Source organism: Hoplias malabaricus, chromosome 15, assembly GCF_029633855.1.
Source record: "Hoplias malabaricus isolate fHopMal1 chromosome 15, fHopMal1.hap1, whole genome shotgun sequence".
Taxonomy (NCBI): Eukaryota; Metazoa; Chordata; class Actinopteri; order Characiformes; family Erythrinidae; genus Hoplias; species Hoplias malabaricus.
In genome coordinates, this window is record NC_089814.1 from 32754938 (window position 1) to 32781390 (window position 26453).

Here is a 26453-nt window from a genome sequence, read left to right on the forward strand (position 1 = left end):
ACCTCACACACACACACACACACACACACTTTCTGATCCCAAGACATAACCAGATGAATGTGTAAGTGAACATGTGAATTATCAAATGAAGGACTTAATAAACCAGTGAGTGATTGAAGAAGAAGAGTGAGGAAATAATTAAAGTGGGAGTGAATTAGTGACTCATGGGTTGTTTTTCATGTTTTTAAGGTCATTATCATTTAGGAACATGCCCAAGGTCTTGAGCGCAATCATGATGTCATCAGTATGTTATGGGGCCTACACCTGCTGAACTCATACAGCCCTTTAAAGAAACACTAGGTAGTATTTTCACCTTATAATTACAGCTTCAAAATCAATGTGATTCTTCACTGAGCTGTAATAGGTTGAATAGTGCCATTGTCATCGCTACTGTGTGTTCAGCACTGCAGGAACAGCACTATGTATTTTGTGGAGGAGGGTAGGAAACACCCACCTCCCCCTTTATTACAGGACAGTGGTGTAACCATCTGTAATCATCCCATTTGTGAAACTAATCTGGAACAGTTCAGCAGTTGCCAGCGGTAACCAAAGAAAAGTAGGTTCTTCAGCAGGAACCATGATGGCGTCCAGATAAAGAAGCTCCAGAAAGAGCTCGGAGCCTCAAATAAAGTGTTATCCCACATTAAAGGAAATTAAAAACAGGAAAATGCTCCTTTTCTGTGTGTTTCTGGGGCTGAGGCATCATATTTCCCTCTGATCCGAGCAAACCCACAGCGCTGGGGTCCGGTTCACTGGACAACACCAAGGATCCAAGACTCCTTGTGTTGCTGTATATTGTTAGTTGTTGTCTGCTCCTTTATAAGTGGACACAGGACGCTGTCAGTGTTTTTGGTCTGTGGACTGTTCTCAGTTCAGCAGTGACACAGAGGGGTTTAAAAACTCCAGCAGCACTGCTGTGTCTGATCCACTCTACACCAGCACAACACACACTAACACACCACCACCAGGTCAGTGTCACTGCAGCGCTGAGAATGATCCACCACCACATCACACCTGCTCTGTGGGGGTCCTCAGTAAGAACAGGGTGAATAAGTGTTACGTAATTGTGTCTTTTGAAATATACGGGACATTTGGTCTTTGCATATTTTTGTATCCATGTGTACGCCGTCTGATTTTTTTTGGGTAAAATCGTTCTGACGTGGAGCCAGTAAATTGAATACAGTTTCATTCATCCTCTCCCTCTGTCTGTGTTGGCACGGTGACTGGAGCTGTTCCCTGGATCTTGGCTGCTCTCTGGTTCCATTGTACTGAATGTTGGGCTCATGATGATGTAATTAAAGCGGCAGCTCGGCTGAAAGCGCGGGATTTCTGCGCTTATTGCCCCTCGCCACACAAGGAAATGTGATTACGCCTTGTGTTTGTTTCTTATTAGCAAACATAAGCTCTGATTATCCTTTGTAATTTGTTCGTTTAATGCCTGTCCCATGGAGTGGGACTCCTACAGCACAACACACAGTGGCAGCATTACAGTTCATCGACAGACCTCAAGGAACACTCGGACCCTTTTTAAGTTCACACATTGACCACTGCAGTAGACAAAACCACTGGCCACTTTATCAGAAACGCCCCCTCTTCTACTGCCACACACTGGCCACTTTATTAGAAACACCCCACCACCTACTTCCAGACACTGGCCACTTTATCAGAAACGCCCCCTCTTCTACTGCCACACACTGGCCACTTTATTAGAAACACCCCACCACCTACTTCCACACACTGGCCACTGTATCAGAAACACCCCGTCTTCAACAGCCACACACTGGCCACTTTATTAGAAACACCCCACCACCTACTTCCACACACTGGCCACTTTTTCAGAAACACTCCCTCTTCAACAGCCACACACTGGCCACTTTATTAGAAACACCCCACCACCTACTTCCACACACTGGCCACTTTATCAGAAACACCCTCTCTTCTACTGTCACACACTGGCCACTTTATTAGAAACACCCCCTCTTCAACAGCCACACACTGGCCACTTTATTAGAAACACCCCACCACCTACTTCCACACACTGGCCACTTTATCAGAAACACCCCCTCTTCTACTGTCACACACTGGCCACTTTATCAGAAACACCCCCTCTTCTACTTCCACACACTGGCCACTTTATTAGAAACGCCCCCTCTTCAATAGCCACACACTGGCCACTTTATTAGAAACACCCCCCTTCTACTGCCACACACTGGCCACTTTATTAGAAACGCCCCCTCTTCTACTTCCACACACTGGCCACTTTATTAGAAACGCCCCCTCTTCTACTTCCACACACTGGCCACTTTATCAGAAACACCCCATTACCTACTTCCACACACTGGCCACTTTATCAGAAACACCCCATCACCTACTTCCACACACTGGCCACTTTATCAGAAACACCCCATTACCTACTTCCACACACTGGCCACTTTATCAGAAACACCCCATCACCTACTTCCACACACTGGCCACTTTATCAGAAACACCCCCCCCCCCTTCTACTGACACTCACTGGCCACTTTATCAGAAACACCCCCCCTCTACTGACACACACTGGCCACTTTATCAGAAACACCCCCCCTCTACTGACACACACTGGCCACTTTATCAGAAACACCCCATCACCTACTTCCACACACTGGCCACTTTATTAGAAACACCCCCCCCCCCCCCTTCTACTGACACTCACTGGCCACTTTATCAGAAACACCCCCCCTCTACTGACACACACTGGCCACTTTATCAGAAACACCCCGTCTTCTATTGCCACACACTGGCCACATTATTTGAAACGCCACCCTCCCACTACCTATAGCTACTCATTGGTCGTTAGTTTCTGATCCACTGTTGTCTAGTAAAGTTAAAAAGGGAGAAATAAATTGAGAAAACAAAAATAGGAGAAAAGGACAGAGGGAAAACAGAGGAAAGTGAGGGACAGAAAGAGAGGGAGATTTGTTTGTTATTCAGGAGTGAGTCCGATGCCGACAGACTCTAGACAGTCTGGTGGACATTTTTCCACCAAACGACCGAAAACGTTTTGAAGAAGAACGTCAGCTCTGAATTCTCTCTCTCCAGAGGATGCCGGTTTTTCCTCTAGTTTTGTCATGGATTTGAGAGTAATACACAGGTGTTGTTCACAAGTGTAATAACATATACAAAGTGTGTTACTGAGAGATTTTAAAGCTGCACTACATGAGATTTGTTTGTTAAAATAGAGAGACATTACATTACTGAGTCGAACAAGAAATATCTGCTAAAACTCATTTTTCTGCTGCTGGGATCACCCTGCAAAGCCTGAGACAGTCAATCTGCCAGGGCCATCAGGGCAGATCAGATCGTCTTCAAACCACTTCAGGTGCTTTTACATAGGGATATCATAAGCTGCTTTCCTCTCAATCATTCCCGCAGTTTCACAGTGCTTTAAACAGTGTAAACGCTGAGCATCCACAGAGTTCAACAGCGAAGCAGCGAAACATTGGATAAATGCTGGGCTTTGTCCCGCCCATCGGACGCTCGGCATCTCTGGGGGTCTATGGGGCAGTGGGCTGGCCTCGGCTGGCCCGGACGCTCAGCTTCTGCATGATGATTGGATGATCTGTCTGAGGCTGAATCCCTTTTTGATTGACAGCGAAATGAGCGAATCAGCGATCCTTTGGTGTAAAGATCCGTGGGAGCACAGGCGGACACACTTCACATGGGCCAAGGCCGTTTAAGCAGCCTAGCTCTGCTGGCCATTGAGAGGACACTAGTCAAGTCCCTGGAAAAGACGCCTTGTTGGTACGACAGGGTCACAGATCATTTTCTTAAAAAGGAACGGAGGGTAGTTTATTACCTATAAGTAAACCAACACATTTTATGATGTAGACCGAAATTGAGCTTCCCCTCCTTGAAAGACCAGCATCCGCCACTGTTCCGCTCTTACAAACTGACTGCAGCACAACCCACGTTGCCAAATGTTCTTCCTCACATTTCATGCAGTGACATATTTCCACCAGAGAGGTCGCCAACTCTCCAAACTTACATAGTGCAGCTTTAACTGGCAGTTTCATCACCTCGTATCAGTACTTCAGATGCAGTTGATCAGCGAAGGCATTCCGATGGGATTCTGATGTTCAAAGAAGATGACGTACAAAATAAGCGCAAATAATTAACTTTTTTTCTCAGTGTAATTTCAGGTCATTTATAGTGGAAACACAGCAAAGTACAGCAATTCATTACATTCTTAAGTGAATATAAATAATATAAAATATAATCACAATAATATAACTTTTTCTTTGTAAAATCAGAAATGTTTCAGAACTGGAAAAATGTACACATCCAAACCATATGTACAATAAAAATATCCTCTGGATTTTAAAGCACAGGCTTCAAATGCTTCATTTAAAGTTTGAGAGGTAACGTTACCAAAGTGCCAGCCACCTGTTAAAAAAGAGAAGTATAGCGCTACATGAGGGAGTAGTTCTACTGCTTTTACTCCGCATGCTGAAAGTGTCGTAGAGAAAGAATCACAGTGGGGGTAGAGAGAAAGAGAGAGAGAGATAGAGAGAGAGAGAGAGAGAGAGAGAGACTGGAAAAAGAAGCACTGAAGTTGTGTGGTCACTGTGGTGGGAGTGTCATGCCCTTATTAGGAATTCTTTATCTAAACTGTGACAGTTGTGAACAGGATGTTTTTAAGTCACTATTTCACCAGAGTCACAAGGTCATTTAACACATGAACAATGCTACATCCATGCTACAAATGAGCTCACACATCTGTGCACCGAAGGCAGGTCTACTACCAAACCTCAACCCTGTAATACACCTCCCGCAGCAGCAGCGCTTCAAGAGCCTCGTGATTTCTGTTCCAAAAAATAAAAGAGCAAAGACATGGGATTCCTAACCCGACCATGACACCCACTACAGAGCAAACCCAACACAAGTGGTCCCGCCGGAGCTAGTCTGTCTTTTTTGCGCTGTCGCACTTTTCCGGCTCTTCGCTTTTGGGCGAACCGTTCGGAACACTCGGTGTGCGATTGTCATCCGGACCTGAGGAACAAGAAGGAGCTGAGCTCTGGTTGGTCAGGGGAGAGTAGGTCAGAGGTCGAGCAAACAGCGTCCGATAAAGTGCAGATTCAACCGGAGCGAACGGAGACGAAGAGGAGCCCATTATCATCATCCTCGCCTACAGAGAGAGAGAGAGAGAGATTAAACATTGTTTTTCAAACAGCTGCTTTAAATGCAATTTGGAAAATGAGAGAAATGGGCTACAACAGAAAGAGAGAGAGAAAGGGAACGGAGGTGAGAAGTGTGGAAAACAAGTGAGAGATACTACACAGACAGATCAAGAGACTGTAAAAAGAGAGTCGCTGTAGATGGAAACTAGAAGAAAGGAAGAATGGCGAGTGGGGATAGAGAGAGAGAGAGAGAGAGAGTGTGAGTGAGTGAGTGAGAGAGAGAGAGAGAGAGAGAGATAGTGAGTGAGTGTGAGAGAGAGAGAGTGAGTGAGTGTGAGAGAGTGTGAGAGAGTGAGTGAGTGAGTGTGAGAGAGAAAGAGAGAGTGAGAGAGTGAGTGAGTGAGTGTGAGAGAGAGAGCGTGAGTGTGAGTGAGTGAGTGAGAGAGAGAGAGTGAGTGAGTGAGTGTGAGTGAGTGAGTGAGTATGAGAGAGAGAGCGTGAGTGTGAGTGAGTGAGTGAGAGAGAGTGAGTGTGAGTGAGTGAGTATGAGAGAGAGAGCGTGAGTGTGAGTGAGTGAGTGAGAGAGAGTGAGTGAGTGAGTGAGTGTGAGAGAGAGAGCGTGAGAGTGTGAGTGAGTGAGAGAGAGTGAGTGTGAGTGAGTGAGTGAGTATGAGAGAGAGAGCGTGAGTGTGAGTGAGTGAGTGAGAGAGAGTGAGTGAGTGTGAGTGAGTGAGTGAGTATGAGAGAGAGAGCGTGAGAGTGTGAGTGAGTGAGTGAGAGAGAGTGAGTGAGTGAGTGTGAGAGAGAGAGAGAGTGCGTGAGAGTGTGAGTGAGAGAGAGTGAGTGAGTGTGAGTGAGTGAGTGAGTGTGAGAGAGAGAGAGAGTAGTGAGTGAGAGAGTGAGTGTGAGTGAGAGAGAGTGAGTGAGTGAGTGAGTGAGTGTGAGTGAGTGAGTGAGTATGAGACAGAGAGCGTGAGAGTGTGAGTGAGTGAGTGAGAGAGAGTGAGTGTGAGTGAGTGAGTATGAGAGAGAGAGCGTGAGAGTGTGAGTGAGTGAGTGAGAGAGAGTGAGTGAGTGAGTGTGAGAGAGAGAGAGAGAGTGAGTGCGTGAGTGAGTGAGTGAGAGTGAGTGAGTGAGTGAGTGAGTGAGTGAGAGAGAGTGAGTGCGAGAGAGAGAGTGAGTGAGTGAGTGAGTGAGTGAGTGAGTGAGTGTGAGAGAGTGAGTGAGTGAGTGAGTGAGTGAGTGTGAGAGAGAGTGTGAGTGAGTGAGTGAGTGAGTGAGTGAGTGAGTGAGAGAGAGAGAGAGAGTGAGTGAGTGAGAGAGAGAGTGAGAGTGTGAGTGAGTGAGTGAGAGAGAGAGTGAGAGTGTGAGTGAGTGAGTGAGAGAGAGAGTGAGAGTGTGAGTGAGTGAGTGAGAGAGAGAGTGAGAGTGTGAGTGAGTGAGTGAGAGAGAGAGAGTGAGTGAGTGAGTAGTGAGTGAGAGAAACTAGTAGAGAGGAGAAACTGCAGAGATAATAATAATAAATAATAATAGCCTTATTTTCATAATACTTTTAAGAACACAATGCTCCAAAATGAAATAAAAAACTGAATAAACAGTAATAGCTTTAATTATAATAATAACAAAAACAAAAAATATATAATTAAAAAAGAGAGAGAGAGTAGAGAGAGAGAGTAGTGAGAGAGAGAGAGAGAGAGAGAGAGAGAGAAGGGTGTGTATGAAAAATTCTTCAGAACTTCAAAACCCTCTGCAGCCTTCATCAGAGTGAAGCTAGCGCCATTTTAAAGAAGACAATAAGCCTGAAAAGCATGTAAATGTAGGTTTGGTAGAAAAGCCCTCCTAACTAAGCGGCGAGGGAGAAGCGAGGTCAAAGTACGGTGGCTGGTTTCTCAGGTAACGGAGAGACATCGCTCTAAAAATAGAGATAAGGCCGACACAGAGATGAGGTAATGCCTTGTTAAGAGCAGAAGACTTTTGCTCGGTTTAAGAAGAGTGATGCAATTAGACGAAAATGATGCAAAAGACGGGTGGAAGCGGCAAGAGCCAGGACGGGTGAGTCACAGCGACGGCACGAGCACATCGGCGAGATCAGACACGGCCGAGGAGATCAGACGGGATGAAGAGGAATGAAATATCAGCCAGAGCTTCGCTATCGCTCCAATAATGACACCACCATTCACTCTCAACTCACATCAACTCCTCAAAATACTCACAACATCTCCGAATATGTTTATATCCTTCACATTTCCAGTATCATCAATCTTCAGTATTCCTGTCTGGAAAGCCCCCACTACACTCAATTTACCAAATACACTAAAAATACCCAGGAGCGCCAGTGAGGGGTCAAACTGAACTTGTACGACAGATGCCCTTCCTGACGTAACCTTCCCATTCCAGTTTCAGGCTTGGGACTGAAACTAGGGGGGCAGTTCCCACAGTAAAAACGAGATGAGGGATGATCCCTGGAACCTCTTGCGCCATTGTTAAGCCCTATTCAGTACACACATTACTCTCAGTATACCCAGTACACCCTAAATACTGTACAGTCAGTATACAGAGACAGAGAGAGACTGTAGCAAGAACAATGGAAAGAAAGAAAAATGAGAGACTGAACACAGAGAGAGAACAGATTTCACCATCATCCATTCACACCACTCACTCATTCAGTCAGAGGGAACGTGAAGATTACACCATGGTTACAGACCTTGATGGCGACGATGAAGACTGTGTAGATGAGCATGAGTTCTGGGGTCTGCAGGGGGAGGTAGCGACACTGCTGCAGAGCGAAGAGCACTGCCCCAATCAGAGTGACTTTAGTTGGGCTGTCAACACACAGGTTAGATATGGTTTTACAATGCACACGTACAGTAAATGCTACGACCCCCTGGTGGACTTTTGGCAAAGGGCATGGTGGCCTTAGGCTAATGTGCAGCTGCTCTGTATGCACAACTGAACATCCAACAGGGAGTGCACCTTATAATGGCTGAAATCACTAGTAATATGGGGGTCTACAAACTACTGTCCTCACCCGGGGCGAGGACTGAACCCAGGACCCCAAGACCCTGAAGCTGCCTGCTGTTTGAGTGTTTGGAAACAGTCATAACTGATTCCAGGCACATAGATAAACCACAGATCTTTTTTTAAATAAAAACGGATGAAGCCCTGATGAAGCCCTAACTGCACTGATCTGGGACCAGCCTTCATCTTCTGCATCCTAAATGATGTTATTATACAGAGCAGAAATATCTGACCTGAGGTCAGCGCTCTCTATTTTAGTTTAACAGCGTCTCTGCGGGCTGGATTCCTCTGCGCCGTCTTTTCGAAAAAAGCCGTCTTACACGAAACCATGACAACTGGCATCGTCCGCAGCGAGCAGAAGAATCAATACAAAAGGCAATTACTGCACCTGCAAAAGAGAGACCGGTTCAGTGGCTATTATTCGGGAACAGGGCAAGAACAACGAGGAGAAGAGACGTAGCAGGCGAGCTATTAAGAGCTGGAGACTGAGAACAAACCAATGTGAGAAAACAAGCAGCGCTGATGTGTGGACTAGCTTTTAGTTATGTCTTTATCCATAAAATGGAGCTAAACAAGTCTTCGCGGAAGTATGAGGAGTCTAGTGGCAGGTGCTGCGTAGAGGGTAATAATGCTGGCTTCGATCCAACAGAAGAGGGTTCAATTCCCTGCTTGGGTGACACCATGCCAAGGCGAGTCCTCAGGCAAGATTCCTAAAATTATATTAACCTCATGATAATTATAAATCACATTCATACGGTTACTTTCAAGAGCCAACGTGATTACAAAGACAGTACAAAGAACACCAAAAGATAAACAAAACACAGCATAACAGAAAGCAAAGTACAGCACAGATAGAAGTGGTGGTAAACATAACTTTGTCTGCCATTCGAACGCATTCGAATTTACAAGGGGAAAACCGATATTTCCCAGTTTTGGACACCACTTGAATACAGCATTAATAACTGTCCGCTACCTACCAGGCAGCAGCGATGAAAACAAGCTCCCTCTGTCAAATTTAACAGCAGCTAGCAGCATTTATAAGAGGCTGATAGCTACCAGGCTGCAGCGATGGAGCTAGGCTCCCTCTGTCGACATTAGCAGCAGCTAACAGCAGTGACAGCAGGCTGCTAGCTACCGAACAGTGGTGATAACAAGTTGCTTCAGTCAATATTAATAGCCAGCTAGTAGTAGTGATGGCACCCAAGTCACCCCACTGCCTCCAAACATGCCAGTTGCTGTTGTTTTCTACGACTGTGGCTTTAGAGGAGCCATCCATCAGAGAGTTGTAACCTGGAAGGAACCCAATCTGAGACATTTGAGCAAATGAGAAGTGGGAATGTATGGAAATTTGGCATATTTCCTTCATTTATACCAGATTTGAACTGTTCTAAACTTCACAAAGGTTCTTCACATACAAATATATTATTTACAAAAATGTATTTATTTAAGTGCATATATTGAAATTTGCCTTAAGGAACCAAATACATATTATTAAAATTTTTAGAGTAGGGTTTAGAATATTTGACCTTATTAGGAGAGTAAAAACTCACTATGTCATCTTCAGCAGTTCGTTGGTCTCTGGTTTCCAGACGCCTCGAACCAGCTGCTCGAAATTACTCATTAGACCACCACCAGCACCTAATCAGAGAGAGAGAGAGAGAGAGAGAGAGAGATGAAAAATACATTCCAAACAAACAAGAAAAACCTAAAACCCAGTAAAGGTTTAAAGAAAAAAACAGTAGCTCCACTTTAAAGTAGCAACATTAGAGACGTAACTGAATTAGACCGCCTTAAGTGAAACACTATTAGGATCATTAAACCCATTAAGTGTACTCTGTACTTTATAAATGAAGTGGCATGACATACTACTGCAATTCCACCATTTCCAATACACTGAAGAGGGTCTTTAGGGGGAAGATTCCCTTAAATTATCACACAAACAAAGCATTAAAGTTATCATGTCGCTATTTAGCGAGACATAGTTCAGTGGGTACAGAAAGTTCCACCAAAATGACCCAGTCGAATAAAGGCTGCTTGTAAACCACCTTTTTTTATAACTTCCCCAATGACTGCTTTCCAACCGCCTTAAAAGATGACAGAGCACATTAGGAAACTCACTGACGCCATTAACCTTGTCATCATCACCATCAACATCATCATCATCATAGTACTCACACACACACCTGTGGACAATTTCGCACAGCCAAGCCACCTACCAACACAGGTTTTTCGACTGTGGAAGGAAACTGGAGCATCCAGGGCAAACCCACTCTGACACAGAGAAAATGTGTTTTTACTTTAATGAAGTATTCTACTGTAGTATCCTTATGTATAAGAGTCTTAGGTATACATTGTAGTATTATATCTATTACTGTATTTTATGTAGTATTAAACATAGTATTGTTTATTACTGCACATTAGTACTGTATTTTATGTAGTATTAAATGTAGTACTCTTTCTGTATTGTGGTATTCTACTGTAGTATTATATTAGTTAGTACTTGTTAGTAATGTATTATTATTTTATTTTAGTATTGCATAGTAGCACTGCATTTTATATCATTGAATGCAGTCTTTTTGTAAGATACCATAGTACTGTATCGTGTAGCATTGTGTTTTATTATTGTACAATAGTACTGTATCATGTAGTACTGTGATTAATTATTGTACAATAGTACTGTATCGTGTAGTATTGTGTTTTATTACTGTACAGTAGTACTGGGTTTTATTGTACAATAGTACTGTATCATGTAGTACTGCATTTATTGTATAATAGTACTGTATCGTGTAGTATTGTGTTTTATTACTATACAGTAGTACTGTACCATGTAGTACTGGGTTTTATTGTACAATAGTACTGTATCATGTAGTATTGTGTTTTATTACTATACAGTAGTACTGTACCATGTAGTACTGGGTTTTATTGTTGTACAATAGTAGTGTATCGTGTACTACTGTGATTATTTATTGTACAATAGTACTGTATCATGTAGTACTGTGATTATTTATTGTACAATAGTACTGTATCTTGTAGTACTGTGATTTATTATTGTATAATAGTACGGTATCATATATTATTGTGTTTTATTACTATACAGTAGTACTGTACCATGTAGTACTGTTTTATTTTTGTACAATAGTACTGTATCGCATACTACTGTGATTAATTATTGTACAATAGTACTGTATCATGTAATACTGTGATTTATTATTGTATAATAGTACTGTATCGTGTAGTATTGTGTTTTATTACTATAAAGTAGTACTATACCATGTAGTACTGTGTTTTATTATTGTACAACAGTACTGTATCGTGTAGTACTGTGTTTTATTATTGTACAATAGTACTGTGTCGTGTACTACTGTGATTAATTATTGTACAATAGTACTGTATCATGTAGTACTGTGATTTATTATCATGTAGTACTGTGTTTTATTATTGTACAATAATACTGTATCATGTAGTACTGAGATTATTTATTGTACAATAGTACTGTATCATGTACTACTGTGATTTATTATTGTATAATAGTACTGTATCATGTAGTACTGGGTTTTATTATTGTACAATAGTACTGCATCGTGTACTACTGTTATGAATTACTGTACAATAGTACTGTATCATGTAGTACTGTGTTTTATTATTGTACAGTAGTACTGTACCATGTAGTACTGTGATTAATTATTGTACAATAGTACTGTATCGTGTACTACTGTGATTTATTATTATATAATAGTACTGTATCATGTAGTACTGTGTTTTATTATTGTACAATAGTACTGTACCATGTAGTACTGTGTTTTATTATTGTACAATAGTACAATAATATACATATATAAATATATAGTACAAAAGTATTGTATCGTGTAGTATTGCATTGTCTAGCATCATATTTTATTATTTATTATTATTTTAGTATTGTGGAGTATTGTGTTTTAATATTGATCTGCAGGACTGTATTGTGTTTTAATATTGTAGTGTAGTACTGTATGTTAGTATTACAATCAGATTTTATATTGGTGTATTATTTATTTATTTTTTTTAAAGCTTTGTGTTTCAGAGCACACGTTTGTCCTTTTCCACTCTAATGAGAGTCACCTCGACCTTCTGGTATTTCAAACATTTTTCCAGCTGTAATTGAGGGACAGTGGGTGAATTGCTTAATGATTTTAATAAAGGGTGTGAGGGGGGAAATGTGAAAAACAACTCCAAGTTTGAAAAAAAAAAAAAGAAAGTAAAATGCCGTGCTACAAACACAATGATGGTGTTTCACATGGAGGATAATCACAGGTGAGAGCCGTACCCCCAGAAGAGGGATGAATGCTGAGGTATGAGCGTCATCGGATATTGTAATCAGTGTGCAATCATAAAAGTGTCTCTCTTTCTTTACTGAGAATGTGACAGAATGTGTGTGTGTTTGTGAGAGAGACCTTTCCTCTGTTCTTCAACTACAAAGACAGTATAATCATCCTAAATAAGACCACTGGAAAATGTCTGCCTAACTGAATGCATGTTTCCTATCAATTCACAGGGGAATCCCACCCAAAATTTCTTATATTTCCTCATAATATAAAAAAGTTAATCGGTGTACGCCAGCGTACTTAAAGACTTTTCATTTCTTTGGGATAAGAAAACACCCGTATTCTTTAGAGAAGCCTTGGATGTTACACCTTAAGAGTCATAACCTCAGTACCTTTAGCCCAGCCCACTGCGATCATGACGAAAAGGCCGTCTGTGTATTTTTTTCCTGCCTGTGTGACGCCACTCAGGACCTTCCAGGTTCTCGTCACTTCCTTCATCCCAGTCAGAATCAACCGCACTGGAAACACGGTCGCACAGGAGTAAACCATGTCCAGAGGAGAGTAGAACACCAGATACCTGCAGAGAAACAAAACGAGAGCAGATAAACATCTACGGCGGTCACACCTTTAAAAGTAGTTGCTTTTGCTGTGCTTTTAAGACTCATATGTTGTTACTGTCCCTAAAGCACATAACATTTTTATTCCCTAACCGCTTCATACTGGTCACAGTGAGTCAGGACGACATCCAGAATCATTAGGTGTAACACACTGAACAGGGCACCAGTCCATCACACACATTCTCACACAGCCCACCCACTTACAAACTATTTATTTGGGAAACCCACACCGATACAGGGAGAACACACTAACCTCCTCACAGACTAGAGACTGGATTAAACCCAAGACCCTGGAGCTGTGTGACAGTGACAGTGAAATAGATTTCATTAGAAAATTGAAAACATAATCATAAACTTAAAAGGCACCATCTACAGACATTCTGGGGTAACACAGCTCTAAGCTCTGCAACTTTTAAGGTGGAACGGCGTGTCTGAGGGAAAATAATGACTGTAGTTTGCATGTGGCTGAGATGTAATTTGTCTGTTCATCGTTTGAATTGCCACAGACAATCATGTGTAACTCGAGCTGTTTAGTTTTGTAGCACTGTCGCTAATGCAGTTAGCTGTCTCCTGAAACAGCAAAAATAAGTCAATATTACCCACCTGAGCAAATGAGCAAAACGTTTGGAGTTCTCTCCGTTGTCTAAAACAACTCCAGATGCTTTTGCCATGAGCAGAGAGAGGGGGGGGGGGGGAGAGAGAGAGAAAGAGAGGGGGGAGAGAGAGAGGGGGGGGGGGGAGGGGGGAGAGAGAGAGAGAGAGAGAGAGAGAGGGGGGGGGGAGAGGGGAGAGAGAGAGAGAGAAGAGAGAGAGGGGGGGGAGAGAGAGAGAAGAGAGAGAGAGAGAGAGGGGGAGAGAGAGAGAGAGGGAGAGAGAGAGAGAGGAGAGAGAGAGGAGAGAGGAGAGAGAGAGAGAGAGAGAGAGAGAGAGAACGAGCCTAGCATACCGGAGCGAACCAGTTTGTTTTTTCATTTATTTACATACAAAGTGTAAACCCCCTCGACCGGTTTCCAGAGTGCAAACCAATTTATTACAATTGTGAACGACGTCTTTAATATATAGTAAAATGAGAGCTGTCCATTTTAGGCTTAGAATATAATTATTTAAGGTGGTTTAGGGGGCACTGAGGCTTATGTAGTTTTAGAATCAGTGAAATTTTTTGGAATCTGTTTTAGACAAAAATAAGCAGCTGCAGAATGAGAAATATTTCTGCTCAGATTCTTCCAGTCTGCATTGCCAATCATCCATAACACACACACACACACACACACACACACACACACACACACACACACACACACACACACAGCGTTCAGGGGTACGGCTAATTGCTTAATTAGCCATCTCCATCTCTTAGAGCACTGAAACTGGTCATTTAATTGTCCATTAGCATAATTTCCAACGCTAGCTATTAATTATCAGAGGCACTCATGCAAGTGTGCGTGACACTGGGACAAAAACAGAGGAACAGTTCTTATGTTTTTCATTTTTTTCCTATTTTTCATGACCGCAGAAAGAGACGCAGGCCTTGGCTGACACAACTTGATGAGGAAGGCCATTTAAATCTATTCTAATGTGTCCCTCTTTATCTTAATAAAAAGATTCCAGTCTCCAGATGCTTTCAGAGGCAAACACAAGGATGTTCTTTGAGGTCAACCGTGTGCTTACTTACTGTTAAAGGAAAAAAGAACAGTGACTTTGACTCACTCAGTCCTTCCATTAATTCAATCAAACAAAATATGTAAAAACGGGCTTCTGAGTCTAATCTCTCTCTCTCTCTCTCTCTGGGTAGTATGGCCCTCTCTCTCCACTCATCACTCAGCACAATGTCAGCTTAGTTATCTATTAACTAACATAACAAATCTGGACAGTTAGTGTTCTCCTCCCAACATGTTGAGCTGTCCTGGGGTGTTGTGTTAACTGCAGTTTGAAAAGAAGCTGTGGTTGGCTTCACGCTTCTCAAAGGGCATCAAGTGTGACTGGAGTTTAAAATCACTGAAAGAATGGGCAACAGAAAAAAATGTGGGGAAAAAACAGGGAAATTAAAAAAAAATAAACAAAAAAGAGAATATTTATGCTATTTGATATAAACAATTTATACTGTGCAGCTTTCACATCCATTAAAAGAACCATATACCGGAAATACCTCCTCCACATTGGTCTGCAAGTGTTTATTCAGTACGGTCCGCTTAGAAGTTGTCCTGTTATTTCCGCCCACGAGGGGGCAGCACAGCACCGTACAACACACAAACACCAGTCATGTGACTCGTGTATTCGTGGACAACTCTGACTGTCTTTTACCATTCTTTTCGGCAGATTCTGTTATTCTTATTTATTTTCTGGTTGTCCTGCCGTATTCACCACACGGTCTGAAAAAAAAAACACTAGCTTATTAACTCCACACCTCACTCAAACTGAGTGGAAGTGTTCAGTAATCACTTAAAAGCCTTGATTGTGTAGATTCTGATGTGGGATGTATCTGTAAATATGGACCTAAATCCAGTAGCCTATTCAAAAATAGTAATAGCCATTTTTAAGGTCTTAAGTGTAGTTCACATACAGTACATAACTTATCAGTAGTCTGTCACAGGTTCAGACTCCAGGTCTATATTCCTGGTTGTGCCCTCATACAAGCCACAGGGCTAGTTTGACAAAAACATAAAACAAATTAGGTCTTATTAAAGCTCTGGTGTGGATCGTTACTGACCACATGAGGGATGCAAGCAGGACGTTGGTGCTGTTGGCCAGTGGAGCGACCGGGGACTCGGACATGATGATCCCAGACAAAATGGCTCCTCCAAAACAGTACAACATAGAACTGAACCAGCAGGCAAACGGACTCCTCTGGGAGACCTCCAAAGCTCCTGAAACAACAACAATGTCAATTTTAATTCAGTTATTCAGTTTATATTTTATCCTACAGAAATCCAGCTTAGAATCAAACTGGAATTCTTAAAACGGTCGTGAAACCCACCACAGAAAAACATGACTTCAGTGGACTCCACTTTCTGGTACCTTTTAGTCCTAGGATTACGGCCAATAAAAACGTGAAATTCATATTTAATTTGAGTACGTTTTGTTTTCAATATTATACCTGTGTGTGTTGTTTCATTGTTAATTTAAAGGTTACCTCACATGTGTGTGACAGAAAAATATAACAGCATTATTATGAGCTGTGTGTAATCAGCTAACAGCCTTTTTAAATCAGTTTAGTGTCCAGCACTGAGTGAATCTCTGACACCAGTAGAGTTTATCATTCATCGTTGAGGGAAACCTAGATCACAACAAAGAAAAAAGGGGATCAAACACACCCTGTGACATCACAGGCGTGAGAACATTTATGTGTGATCAAAAGAAGAGATAACAGACCAACAGAGACATCACATACTCAGTTTTACACCAGCATGGGAGCAATTTCTCACAGACAATCCACCTACCAACATGGGGTTTGGACTTTGAGAGGATACTGGAGCCCCTGAAGGAAACCCATGCAGACAAGGGGAGAACACACTCAGGACCCCTAGACCCTGGAGCTGTGTGGCAGCCACACTACCTCCAGTCCCACAGACGCAAAATCAGTGGCAAACTCTGAAAAAAAGTTTTTCTTTTCTTTTTTCCTACATCAACTTTTAATCACAATAACGACAGTCGAGAGTGCCCTAGAATTGGGAGTCTAGCCCAAGGATATTACTGTCATTACTTATGTAGTGTGGTGTTGCTATATGTGTGTGGAATAGAACCCCAGCCACTGATGAGGTTTTGGATTGCCACCTGTTAAAAATATATTATCACCTCAAGGACTGATCTTAGAACAGTGGCTAACGCTTTAGCATGACCAGCTACATTAATGAGCATTAACCCAAGAGATTAGGTCCAGATTACAGCTGAGTGCAAGTAGGACACCCCCCCCCCCCCCCAGACAGAGTTACAGAGAGTGTAAACCTTGTTGTCAGATTTTATTACATTTTATTTACATCAGTTATAATGTAATGTGATAATCTATTATCATGGATTAAAATGTAAAAACGTTTGTCAACTACTTTGTTAGCGATTAAAAGTTACAATCGTAAAATTACTATTGTAATTTTTACATAAACATAGTTATTTTGAAAAAACAAGCTTGCTGTACTCCATTTGTGTCGGGTGTTGTACATTGTGTGCAATAAGGACAACAGCTAAAGAACCAAGACAGAGTTGATTGTGAAAGTTTTACTGAAAGATGATGTGATGAAGTAAATGTGTAACTTTTAAAATGATTAATGTCCGTTAAATAAATAAAATGGAGCCAATATGAAGATGTGCAATTGGAAATGTTGGCAATTTGCAGCTTTTATAAGCAAATCAATGACTGATTGCAAAACACACTGTAGACCGTGATAAATAAGAAGAGTTAGTATGGAGAAGCGCCTTTAAAATGTTATTATATAGGAGTTTAATTAAATAACTTACGACATATTCATTCATTTCAGTTCAGTTCCGTGTATGACGTGCATTCACTAAGGATTTTAAGAAACAAACCCTTCTACGTCCATTCACTGACCACTTTATTAAAACAACCCTATTCTACTTGTACTCAATGGCCACTTTATTAGGAACACCTGGAGGAGCTACAAGTTAGGGGTTTCCAATATAGTGGCCAGGTGTGTTGTATGTATGAGACAGTTAATGCAGCTTTATCATTAGCTGGCAGATGTTAATGGTTTAAATGTATGAATAAACACAAAAGATGGCTTAGTTAAATGTTTCCACTCTAGTATCAACAAATTAATGTCAATGCTTAATGTATGCATCACGTGCAGCATGCAGCAGAACACAAACGAAGCCTGGCGTGAAGCGCATGATGGGATGGCGAAGGGGGGGAAAAGAGTTAACAACGTACCTGTCTACTGGAAGAGTTACTGAGACCTGAAACACCAGCAGAAGTAGCATTAAAAATATCTGGGATCTCCAAGTACATCACATCATACACAGTGATGTTTCTGTGAGTGTTGGTGATATTTGTTTTTGACCTTTTTTGTAAAGATGTACTCTTATTTTTGTGGTTTGAGCATTGTAATCAAATGCACACCAAAGAGTGTGTCCGGAGAGAGAAGACCATCTGCCACTCAATGGAAATATACAGCTGCTGAGAAACAGGAAGTTTACAAGCTAGATTTATTGGTAATTTATTGGTAAATTAATAATATCTGGGGCGGTCTCATAGGCCAGATGAGCCACAGGTATTTTTATACATGCACTGAGCACACGAGATTATATCATGATTATTGTGACCAAGTGTTTGTGCAGGCTGTTGTAACATAGACCATTTACTTCCCAGAGGAAATCTGATTACAGAAACACTGAAATACTATAATCATTTCAAACAGGACGTGCTGTAATCAAGTCCTTGCAATACTCTCCTTTAAAAGGTCAAAACTATATAGAATTTGTGGGTGGAATCAATAAACACATTATGTCTAATTATACTGCCTGAAATGACAAAAGTACACACTCTATGTAAAATATCTCTGCAGATTTCTAGTCGTGGGGAGCTGGTGTTTTGTGCAGAAAATATGTGCCGCCCCCTGAAGGCTGTTTGAGAGAGTGTCTAATGCAGTCTGACATTAGACTTTTCCTACTGTTCTCTCACTCTTGCGACAGTATTTGCTGCCGAGGCACAGACAGCCAGCTATTCATCGCAGAGACATAAGACATAAGAAGCAGACACAACAAAAACAGTTAGATTTATATAGTTATTGCCCCCAACCCAAAGTATGACTGTGCTTGGTGTCTAAAGTTTGCTTCTGTAGTTTTAGAATTGGAGCTAGGAGGATATATGTACATATGTACTATCATGATATGTTAGACACAACATATAAAAAGTCTTTTAGAACACATTTAATATATTAGAGATTACTGAACAACTCTGGTGACCAGATATGCAGTTAGCATCATGCTAATTGGTGTGCATTAGCTTGTAGCTCTAGTGTTAACACTAAAGAAGCAAATTAGAGACACCAACTATGTCCTGGATAAACAACTAACAGGTAAGTATTAAGTTTGATTGAAGCAGCATGAAGTTAGCGCTAATAGGCGTGCAAAAACTTTCACAACTTGTTAGCTATATTAGCCTTGTAGCCTTGACTCCCTTTTAGTTTAAAAACATATTTAGGTTTGTCCCAAAATGAATTTCTGAAAGACTTTTTGCTTTTACGAACCTCTCTAGAGTTTTCCCTCCCATTGGGCTTTGTTTAGACATCATTTGTCTGACAAATACCAGCATAATAGAGTGGATTAAAGCTTTGGGCACTCACAACACAGACGGTCTGGTGCTGACCATAAACATTTGAATGTATTTAACATAGCAAAACACTCCCTGGCTTTTAATCACAGCAGTGTTAGAGAAGAATTCACTCTCCTCTGAGGAATTTCCCTCCTCTGGTTTTCCAAACTGTTAGAGTATGGGTAGCTCTGACTCTAGACATTCAACGTCAACATTGGCATTTCTTATCAGCTGAGATGCAGCTGCTTAGCTGATAAAAAAATGGCAACGTTCGTTAGCATCTGGGGTCAGAGCTACCCAGACTCCAACACAAACAACCGTCCTCAGTGCACCTTCTCCATGCGTACAGTGCTACATCAAAGTGTTAGTTTGATAAACTAGGGTTTTGGCACACAGTAAAGACACTTCCTTCCGTGCTATCAACATTATTTAAACAGTGGTCACAGAGAATGGAAGAAAAGCCAGAAGGAGACGGTCATCTGGTTTATTAATAGCTAACAGACGTCAGAAAGAGAGAAACTGACCCACTTTTCAATCATCTCCATGAAAGAAAGCATTTATGTTTTGTTTTTATGTAAATATGATATGGAAAAACATTCCTGTTTTCTCCAGTGGCGCTAGCACAATTAGCATAGTGGCGCTAGCATGTTCTCCCTTTAAAGAGATCTGGCAAAACCCCAAGCTGTGTTCATTACAACTCCACATTTGCAGTGGAGAGGTCAGAACAGATCCGGGTTTGCCCAAATATAGACAGATATCCTCAAGGGAAAGCTGCAGAGGCAAAGGAGGGTTCTTTCTGGAGCTCCACTCACAAACCCCACTCATCCAAAATATACAGGATGAAGGTCCATCATTCCAGAAACCCCAGTTCCACTGTTCAGTGCACTTCTAGCCAATATTTGACATCAGGCACCATGACGTTAAGTCCGGAATGTCTCTCTGGAGATTATACAAACTGTGCCAGCTGGATTCACTATTCTTTAGGGCGGTCTACCAACATTTGGACAGACAATAAACTGATAATCCATGTTTATAGGGAACACTGTTATCCAGAGCGACTTACAAGGTTACTGGTATGGTATGGTACTGGCCAATGCAGCGTTTGGAGTCTTGCCCAAGGACTCTTATTGGTGTAGCACAGACTGGTTGCTCAGAGCTGGGATCGAACCCAGATCTCTCACATGGGAGCCAATGGTGTTACCTCAGTACCACACAAACCATATCTTCTTCTTCATCATCTTTTTCACTGCTTAATCCATTTCAGGGTCACGGTAGTAGTCATTTGTGATAAATTACTACCCCAGCATTAATTCTTCTCAATTTTATCATTAATTAGTGAGACATAACGAATATTCTTAACGTTTTATCTCTGTTAGCTGCACTGCTAAAGCTAAAGAAGCAAACTACAGAGGGTGCAGGGGGAGTGAGGGATGATGGAGGTGAAGAGCACTGAGATGCCAGCAGGGCCACGAGCTTCAAAATGGCTCTAAAAATAAACAAGCAACGTGCTACAACACTCTGAGCTGCTACAATAGGAGATTGTTACCGCGAAGGTCACAACAACATAATAAACCTCCACCTGTTCCCCCTCATCTGCAGGAGTGTAGTGGACTTGGCAGGGTCAGTTAAGGTGTTGTTATAAATATAGATGGAGATCATTCCAGGCCTACCAGCGTAAGGCAGGAACACACCCTGGTTAGTCAGTCACAAATCGCACACGTATGGTCAAATCCGCTAAATTCCGTGAAAGGGGGCTAGCCAAGTATGCAGAGCAACAGATGGCCTAGAGTCTGTGATTGCAGAACTACAAAGTGTAGATACAAACACGTTCGGTGTTCCTAATCCAGAGATCGTTCAGTGTAGCTGTTATTTTGCCCAGCACTGTTTGTCACCACTAACCATGGCAATTTTTAAAAGGCTAATTAAAAGTATTAATTTCACATCGTTTGCATTCTGAACATGAACCACTTTCCTAATCACTGCTGTGTATTGTGTTATTTTTAACCTGGACCCATTGCTGTGTTAGAACAACTACAACAACTGCAGCGTAATGCGCTTAATTACTTCTAAAAATAACTGACCTGCACCGTTCATAAACAATCAATGTTTATAAGAAACTGTAAGGGTAAGCACAGTGATGCTGCTGAGTGATGTGCACTGTGGTCAATCTCCAGCTCTGTGATGGTCTGAGCATGCAGAGAAGAGCCTTTGTTTTCAGGATGATGTATTAGGGAGGTTTAAAGTAAAGAGCTGTGAAGCACTGTTCAGTTTCATAAAGCCATTGTGTACTCACAGTCCTAATCTCCAGAGAAAGGCATGAGTTGAAATGGGACACCCCCCAGAAGTGGGCTGTGGGAGCAGGGAACAAAAATTCCTCTAGAGTTCTTTAGTTAAGTCAGTGGTTCCAGTTAGAAACGTTTCCATTCTGAAATGGTTCTTTCCCTGATTAAATGGTTCTTTGGTTTGATGAAAATAAATGTTAATATGGTTCTATGCAGGCGGCACGGTGGCGCAGCAGGTTAGTGTTGCAGTCACACAGCTCCAGGGGCCTGGAGGTTGTGGGTTCGATTCCCGCTCCGGGTGACTGTCTGTGAGGAGTGTGGTGTGTTCTCCCTGTGTCTGCGTGGGTTTCCTCCGGGTGACTGTCTGTGAGGAGTGTGGTGTGTTCTCTCTGTGTCTCCGTGGGTTTCCTCCGGGTGACTGTCTGTGAGGAGTGTGGTGTGTTTTCCCTGTGTCTGCGTGGGTTTCCTCCGGGTGACTGTCTGTGAGGAGTGTGGTGTGTTCTCTCTGTGTCTCCGTGGGTTTCCTCCGGGTGACTGTCTGTGAGGAGTGTGGTGTGTTTTCCCTGTGTCTGCGTGGGTTTCCTCCGGGTGACTGTCTGTGAGGAGTGTGGTGTGTTCTCTCTGTGTCTGTGTGGGTTTCCTCCGGGTGACTGTCTGTGAGGAGTGTGGTGTGTTCTTACTGTGTCTGCGTGGGTTTCACCCGGGTGACTGTCTGTGAGGAGTGTGGTGTGTTCTCCCTGTGTCTGCATGGGTTTCCTCCGGGTGACTGTCTGTGAGGAGTGTGGTGTGTTCTTACTGTGTCTGCGTGGGTTTCACCCGGGTGACTGTCTGTGAGGAGTGTGGTGTGTTTTCCCTGTGTCTGCGTGGGTTTCCTCCGGGTAACTGTCTGTGAGGAGTGTGGTGTGTTCTCCCTGTGTCTGCATGGGTTTCCTCCGGGTGACTGTCTGTGAGGAGTGTGGTGTGTTCTTACTGTGTCTGCGTGGGTTTCACCCGGGTGACTGTCTGTGAGGAGTGTGGTGTGTTTTCCCTGTGTCTGCGTGGGTTTCCTCCGGGTGACTGTCTGTGAGGAGTGTGGTGTGTTCTCTCTGTGTCCGTGTGGGTTTCCTCCGGGTGACTGTCTGTGAGGAGTGTGGTGTGTTCTCTCTGTGTCTCCGTGGGTTTCCTCCGGGTGACTGTCTGTGAGGAGTGTGGTGTGTTTTCCCTGTGTCTGCGTGGGTTTCCTCCGGGTGACTGTGAGGAGTGTGGTGTGTTCTCTCTGTGTCTCCGTGGGTTTCCTCCGGGTGACTGTCTGTGAGGAGTGTGGTGTGTTTTCCCTGTGTCTGCGTGGGTTTCCTCCGGGTGACTGTCTGTGAGGAGTGTGGTGTGTTCTCTCTGTGTCTGTGTGGGTTTCCTCCGGGTGACTGTCTGTGAGGAGTGTGGTGTGTTCTTACTGTGTCTGCGTGGGTTTCACCCGGGTGACTGTCTGTGAGGAGTGTGGTGTGTTCTCCCTGTGTCTGCATGGGTTTCCTCCGGGTGACTGTCTGTGAGGAGTGTGGTGTGTTCTTACTGTGTCTGCGTGGGTTTCACCCGGGTGACTGTCTGTGAGGAGTGTGGTGTGTTTTCCCTGTGTCTGCGTGGGTTTCCTCCGGGTGACTGTCTGTGAGGAGTGTGGTGTGTTCTCTCTGTGTCTGTGTGGGTTTCCTCCGGGTGACTGTCTGTGAGGAGTGTGGTGTGTTCTCCCTGTGTCTGCGTGGGTTTCCTCCGGGTGACTGTCTGTGAGGAGTGTGGTGTGTTCTCCCTGTGTCTGCATGGGTTTCCTCCGGGTGACTGTCTGTCTGACTATGATCCAAAAACACACATTGGTAGTTGGATTGGTGACTCAAAAGTGTCCGTAGGTATGAGTAAGTGTGTGTGTGTGTGTTGCCCTGTGAAGGACTGGCGCCCCCTTCAGGGTGTATTCCCGCCTTGCACCCAATGATTCCAGGTAGGCTCTGGACCCACCACGACCCTGAACTGGATAAGGGTTACAGATAATGAATGAATGAATGGTTCTAAACATGGTAGAAACATTCCTTTTACTAAAGACTCTTCAAGAACTTTTGTGTAGTTCTCTTGTTAAAATAACCACGGTTTCAGAGATGTTGGACGATGTGGTCATAGAGTGTAAATGTGTGCAGACCGTGATACTGATACTGTGCAGGCAGATGATTAAGAAAGAGCTGTGTCAGCGCTGAGTAATCTTCATTCTGAGGGGGTTACCATTTCTTGCATAATTTCCTTAGGCGGGTCAACATGGGCTTTGACTTGCTCAACCTTAAAACACCTTAAAAACCAGTCTGACACGCAGGAGTTCTGCTTGGTTTGTGAAAACCAAACACAGAGCTTGCACTATCCACTAAGTTGTGCACTTAGAAAAGGGTTTAATAACAGCAATGGTTCTACACAGCACCTTGAGTTCTACACAGAACCATCTCCATGGTCAAATGTTTCTTCAGTTTAAAATGATTCCATGCAGCACCTTTTTCAAACGGTTCTCTATTGCACAAGAAAAAGTGTTCTAGTAAGAAACTGGACCCCTGGCCAAACTGAATTCTGTATAGAACCATATGCATGACATTTTTTTCATCAAGCTGAAGAACCATTTTACCATGCAAATGGTTCTGTGATTAAATTATGGTGCGATTTAGAACCATTGTCTTTACCAAAAAACTTTGAAGAACCCTTGAAAATCACTTGAAAAAACTGGAATTCCGTTACAATCCAATTTCAGTTTGATTATAATCACTGATGGCAGTATTTGTGTTGTAGTAAGGGAGACCTCCACCTCCACTTCCACTTCCATTCAACTCTTCAGTATCATACGGACCCACACTGAGTGAGTCTGTAACTTTGAACCACTGAATTATGCAGAAAGAAAGCCCCCTTGTGCCAGGATGTGTCTACACACTGGTGCTTATATAGGCCAGGTTTAAAGTGCACTATTTTAATGTTTGCTCAGACTGTATTGCAACACTCAGGCAGTGGTTGACAATCATTATGTTTCATTACCTTCCCTCTGTCCTTCGCTGTAACTTCTTTGCAGAGCTTCTGAAAGGACATGGTGTTGTTACATGGTGTTAACAGTCCTCAGCTATGGACTTATGTTATTAAACTAACTTATAAAACCAGATTTCATAAATCCTCCTCTCAAGAGAGCACCAGAGATTATCTAATTTGCCCCAGATACTATCAGGTGAACACCAGTTATTATCAAGTGAACAATATTCATTCATTATCTGTAACCCTTATCCAGTTCAGGGTCGCGGTGGGTCCAGAGCCTACCTGGAATCACTGGGCGCAAGGTGGGAATACACCCTGGAGGGGGCGCCAGTCTTTCACAGGGCAAGTGAACACCAGATTTTATGAAATATGGATCAGACACTATCAAGTTAGCACAGGATACTATCAAGTGTACATCAGAAACTATCAAGTGAGCACCACATACCCTCAGGTGTGAATCAGATATCAAGCAAGCACCCAAAACGTGCAAGTGTTCACCAGATACTATCACATGAGCACTAGATCTTTTCAAGATACACCAGATACTATCACATGAGCATCAGGTACTATCACATGAGCATCAGGTACTATCACATGAGCATCAGGTACTATCACATGAGCACTAGATCTTTTCAAGATACACCAGATACTATCACATGTGCATCAGGTACTATCACATGTGCATCAGGTACTATCACATGTGCATCAGGTACTACCACATGAGCACTTGATACTTTCAAGATACACCAGATACTATCACATGTGCATCAGGTACTATCAAGATGCACCAGATACTATCAGGTACTATCAAGTGGGCACCTGATACTATCACGTGCGCACTAGATACTATCACGATGCACCAGATACTATCACATGTGCATCAGGTACTATCAAGTGGGAACCTGATTTTATCACGTGAGCACCAGATACTATCACATATGCATCAGGTACTATCAAGTGGGCACCTGATACTATCACATGAGCACTAGATACTATCAAGTGTGCACCAGGTATTTTCAAGGGAGCACAAGGCACGAAGTGATCACAATTTATTATCAAGTCTGCATCAGAAACTAACAGGTGAGCACCCAAAACTATCAAGTGCACACCAGATATCATTACGTGAACACTAGACACTAACAAAAGACACGAGATAGACTACCATCACATGAACACTAGGTACTATCAAGTGAGCACTAGTTACACTTTCTTCATGGTTCCTATGTCAGTTCTCCCATGTCTGTGTTGGGTATGCACTGGGCTCAAGGTTTTTTTTCTTGAACCTTTGTAAAAGTTGTTCAGTGAATTGCCTGTCCATTAAAATGTATTTTGTCTAAAAGCGCTATGTTGTCCCCACCTTCTGTGACACCCACGCTCTGTCATTGTTGGAATAAAGAATGATACATGAATATGATACTTTGTATACCCAGATTTATGAGTGCTGTATATAAGCTATAGCTTCCTGGTGTTAACCACGCCCACTACGTGTGCACACCTGGTCGGTGGGACTCACCTGGCTGCTCTCTTAAGGCCATCACGGACACGATGTAATGCGCTGTATCGAAGTAAGGGAACATTTTCAGGCCCGCGAGGCCCTCCGCGAGCTGTTTCACAGCCCCTAACCCCAGCAGATCCATCACTCTTCAGCTGCTCGTCTCACTCCTCAATACCACCTTAAATCCTGTTTAAAACCCCCGGTCAGTGTCCCTCCAGCAGCGGGTGGTGGAGTAAAGCAGATCCATACAGGGCACACAGCGATCCGAGACGCACGGCTGCAGGAGGGGCTGCTATTTGTTATC

The 26453-nt window shown here is 42.8% G+C and overlaps 1 protein-coding gene across 3 annotated transcripts; it reads right to left on the bottom strand.

Moving 5' to 3' along the window:
• Positions 1-4154: 4154 nt before the first annotated feature.
• On the bottom strand, positions 4155-26453 carry tmem38b (transmembrane protein 38B). 3 transcript variants are annotated; one of them, XM_066645946.1, is made up of 7 exons: positions 26168-26453; positions 24664-24702; positions 15800-15956; positions 12868-13052; positions 9725-9812; positions 7861-7978; positions 4155-5164 (listed from the first exon to the last, which is right to left on the bottom strand). In XM_066645946.1, the coding sequence occupies exons 1-7, from the start codon at positions 26289-26291 to the stop codon at positions 4937-4939; spliced, it is 939 nt and encodes a 312-aa protein (XP_066502043.1). In that variant the 5' UTR covers positions 26292-26453; the 3' UTR covers positions 4155-4936. The 3 variants fall into 3 exon arrangements, with proteins under 3 accessions (XP_066502043.1, XP_066502045.1, XP_066502044.1); XM_066645948.1 differs by lacking the exon at positions 24664-24702 and adding an exon at positions 17972-17997 and having other exon boundaries at positions 4156-5164; positions 26168-26274; XM_066645947.1 differs by lacking the exon at positions 24664-24702 and having other exon boundaries at positions 4157-5164; positions 26168-26445.

Coding starts and splice junctions, on each gene's coding strand:
- tmem38b (XM_066645946.1), bottom strand. CDS start 26,291: ATGGATCTGCTGGGGTTAGGGGCTGTGAAACAGCTCGCGGAGGGCCTC. Junction 24,703..26,167: donor GGCCTTAAGAGAGCAGCCAG/GTGAGTCCCACC, acceptor ATGTCCTTTCAG/AAGCTCTGCAAAGAAGTTAC. Junction 9,813..12,867: donor CGCAGTGGGCTGGGCTAAAG/GTACTGAGGTTA, acceptor CTCTCTGATTAG/GTGCTGGTGGTGGTCTAATG.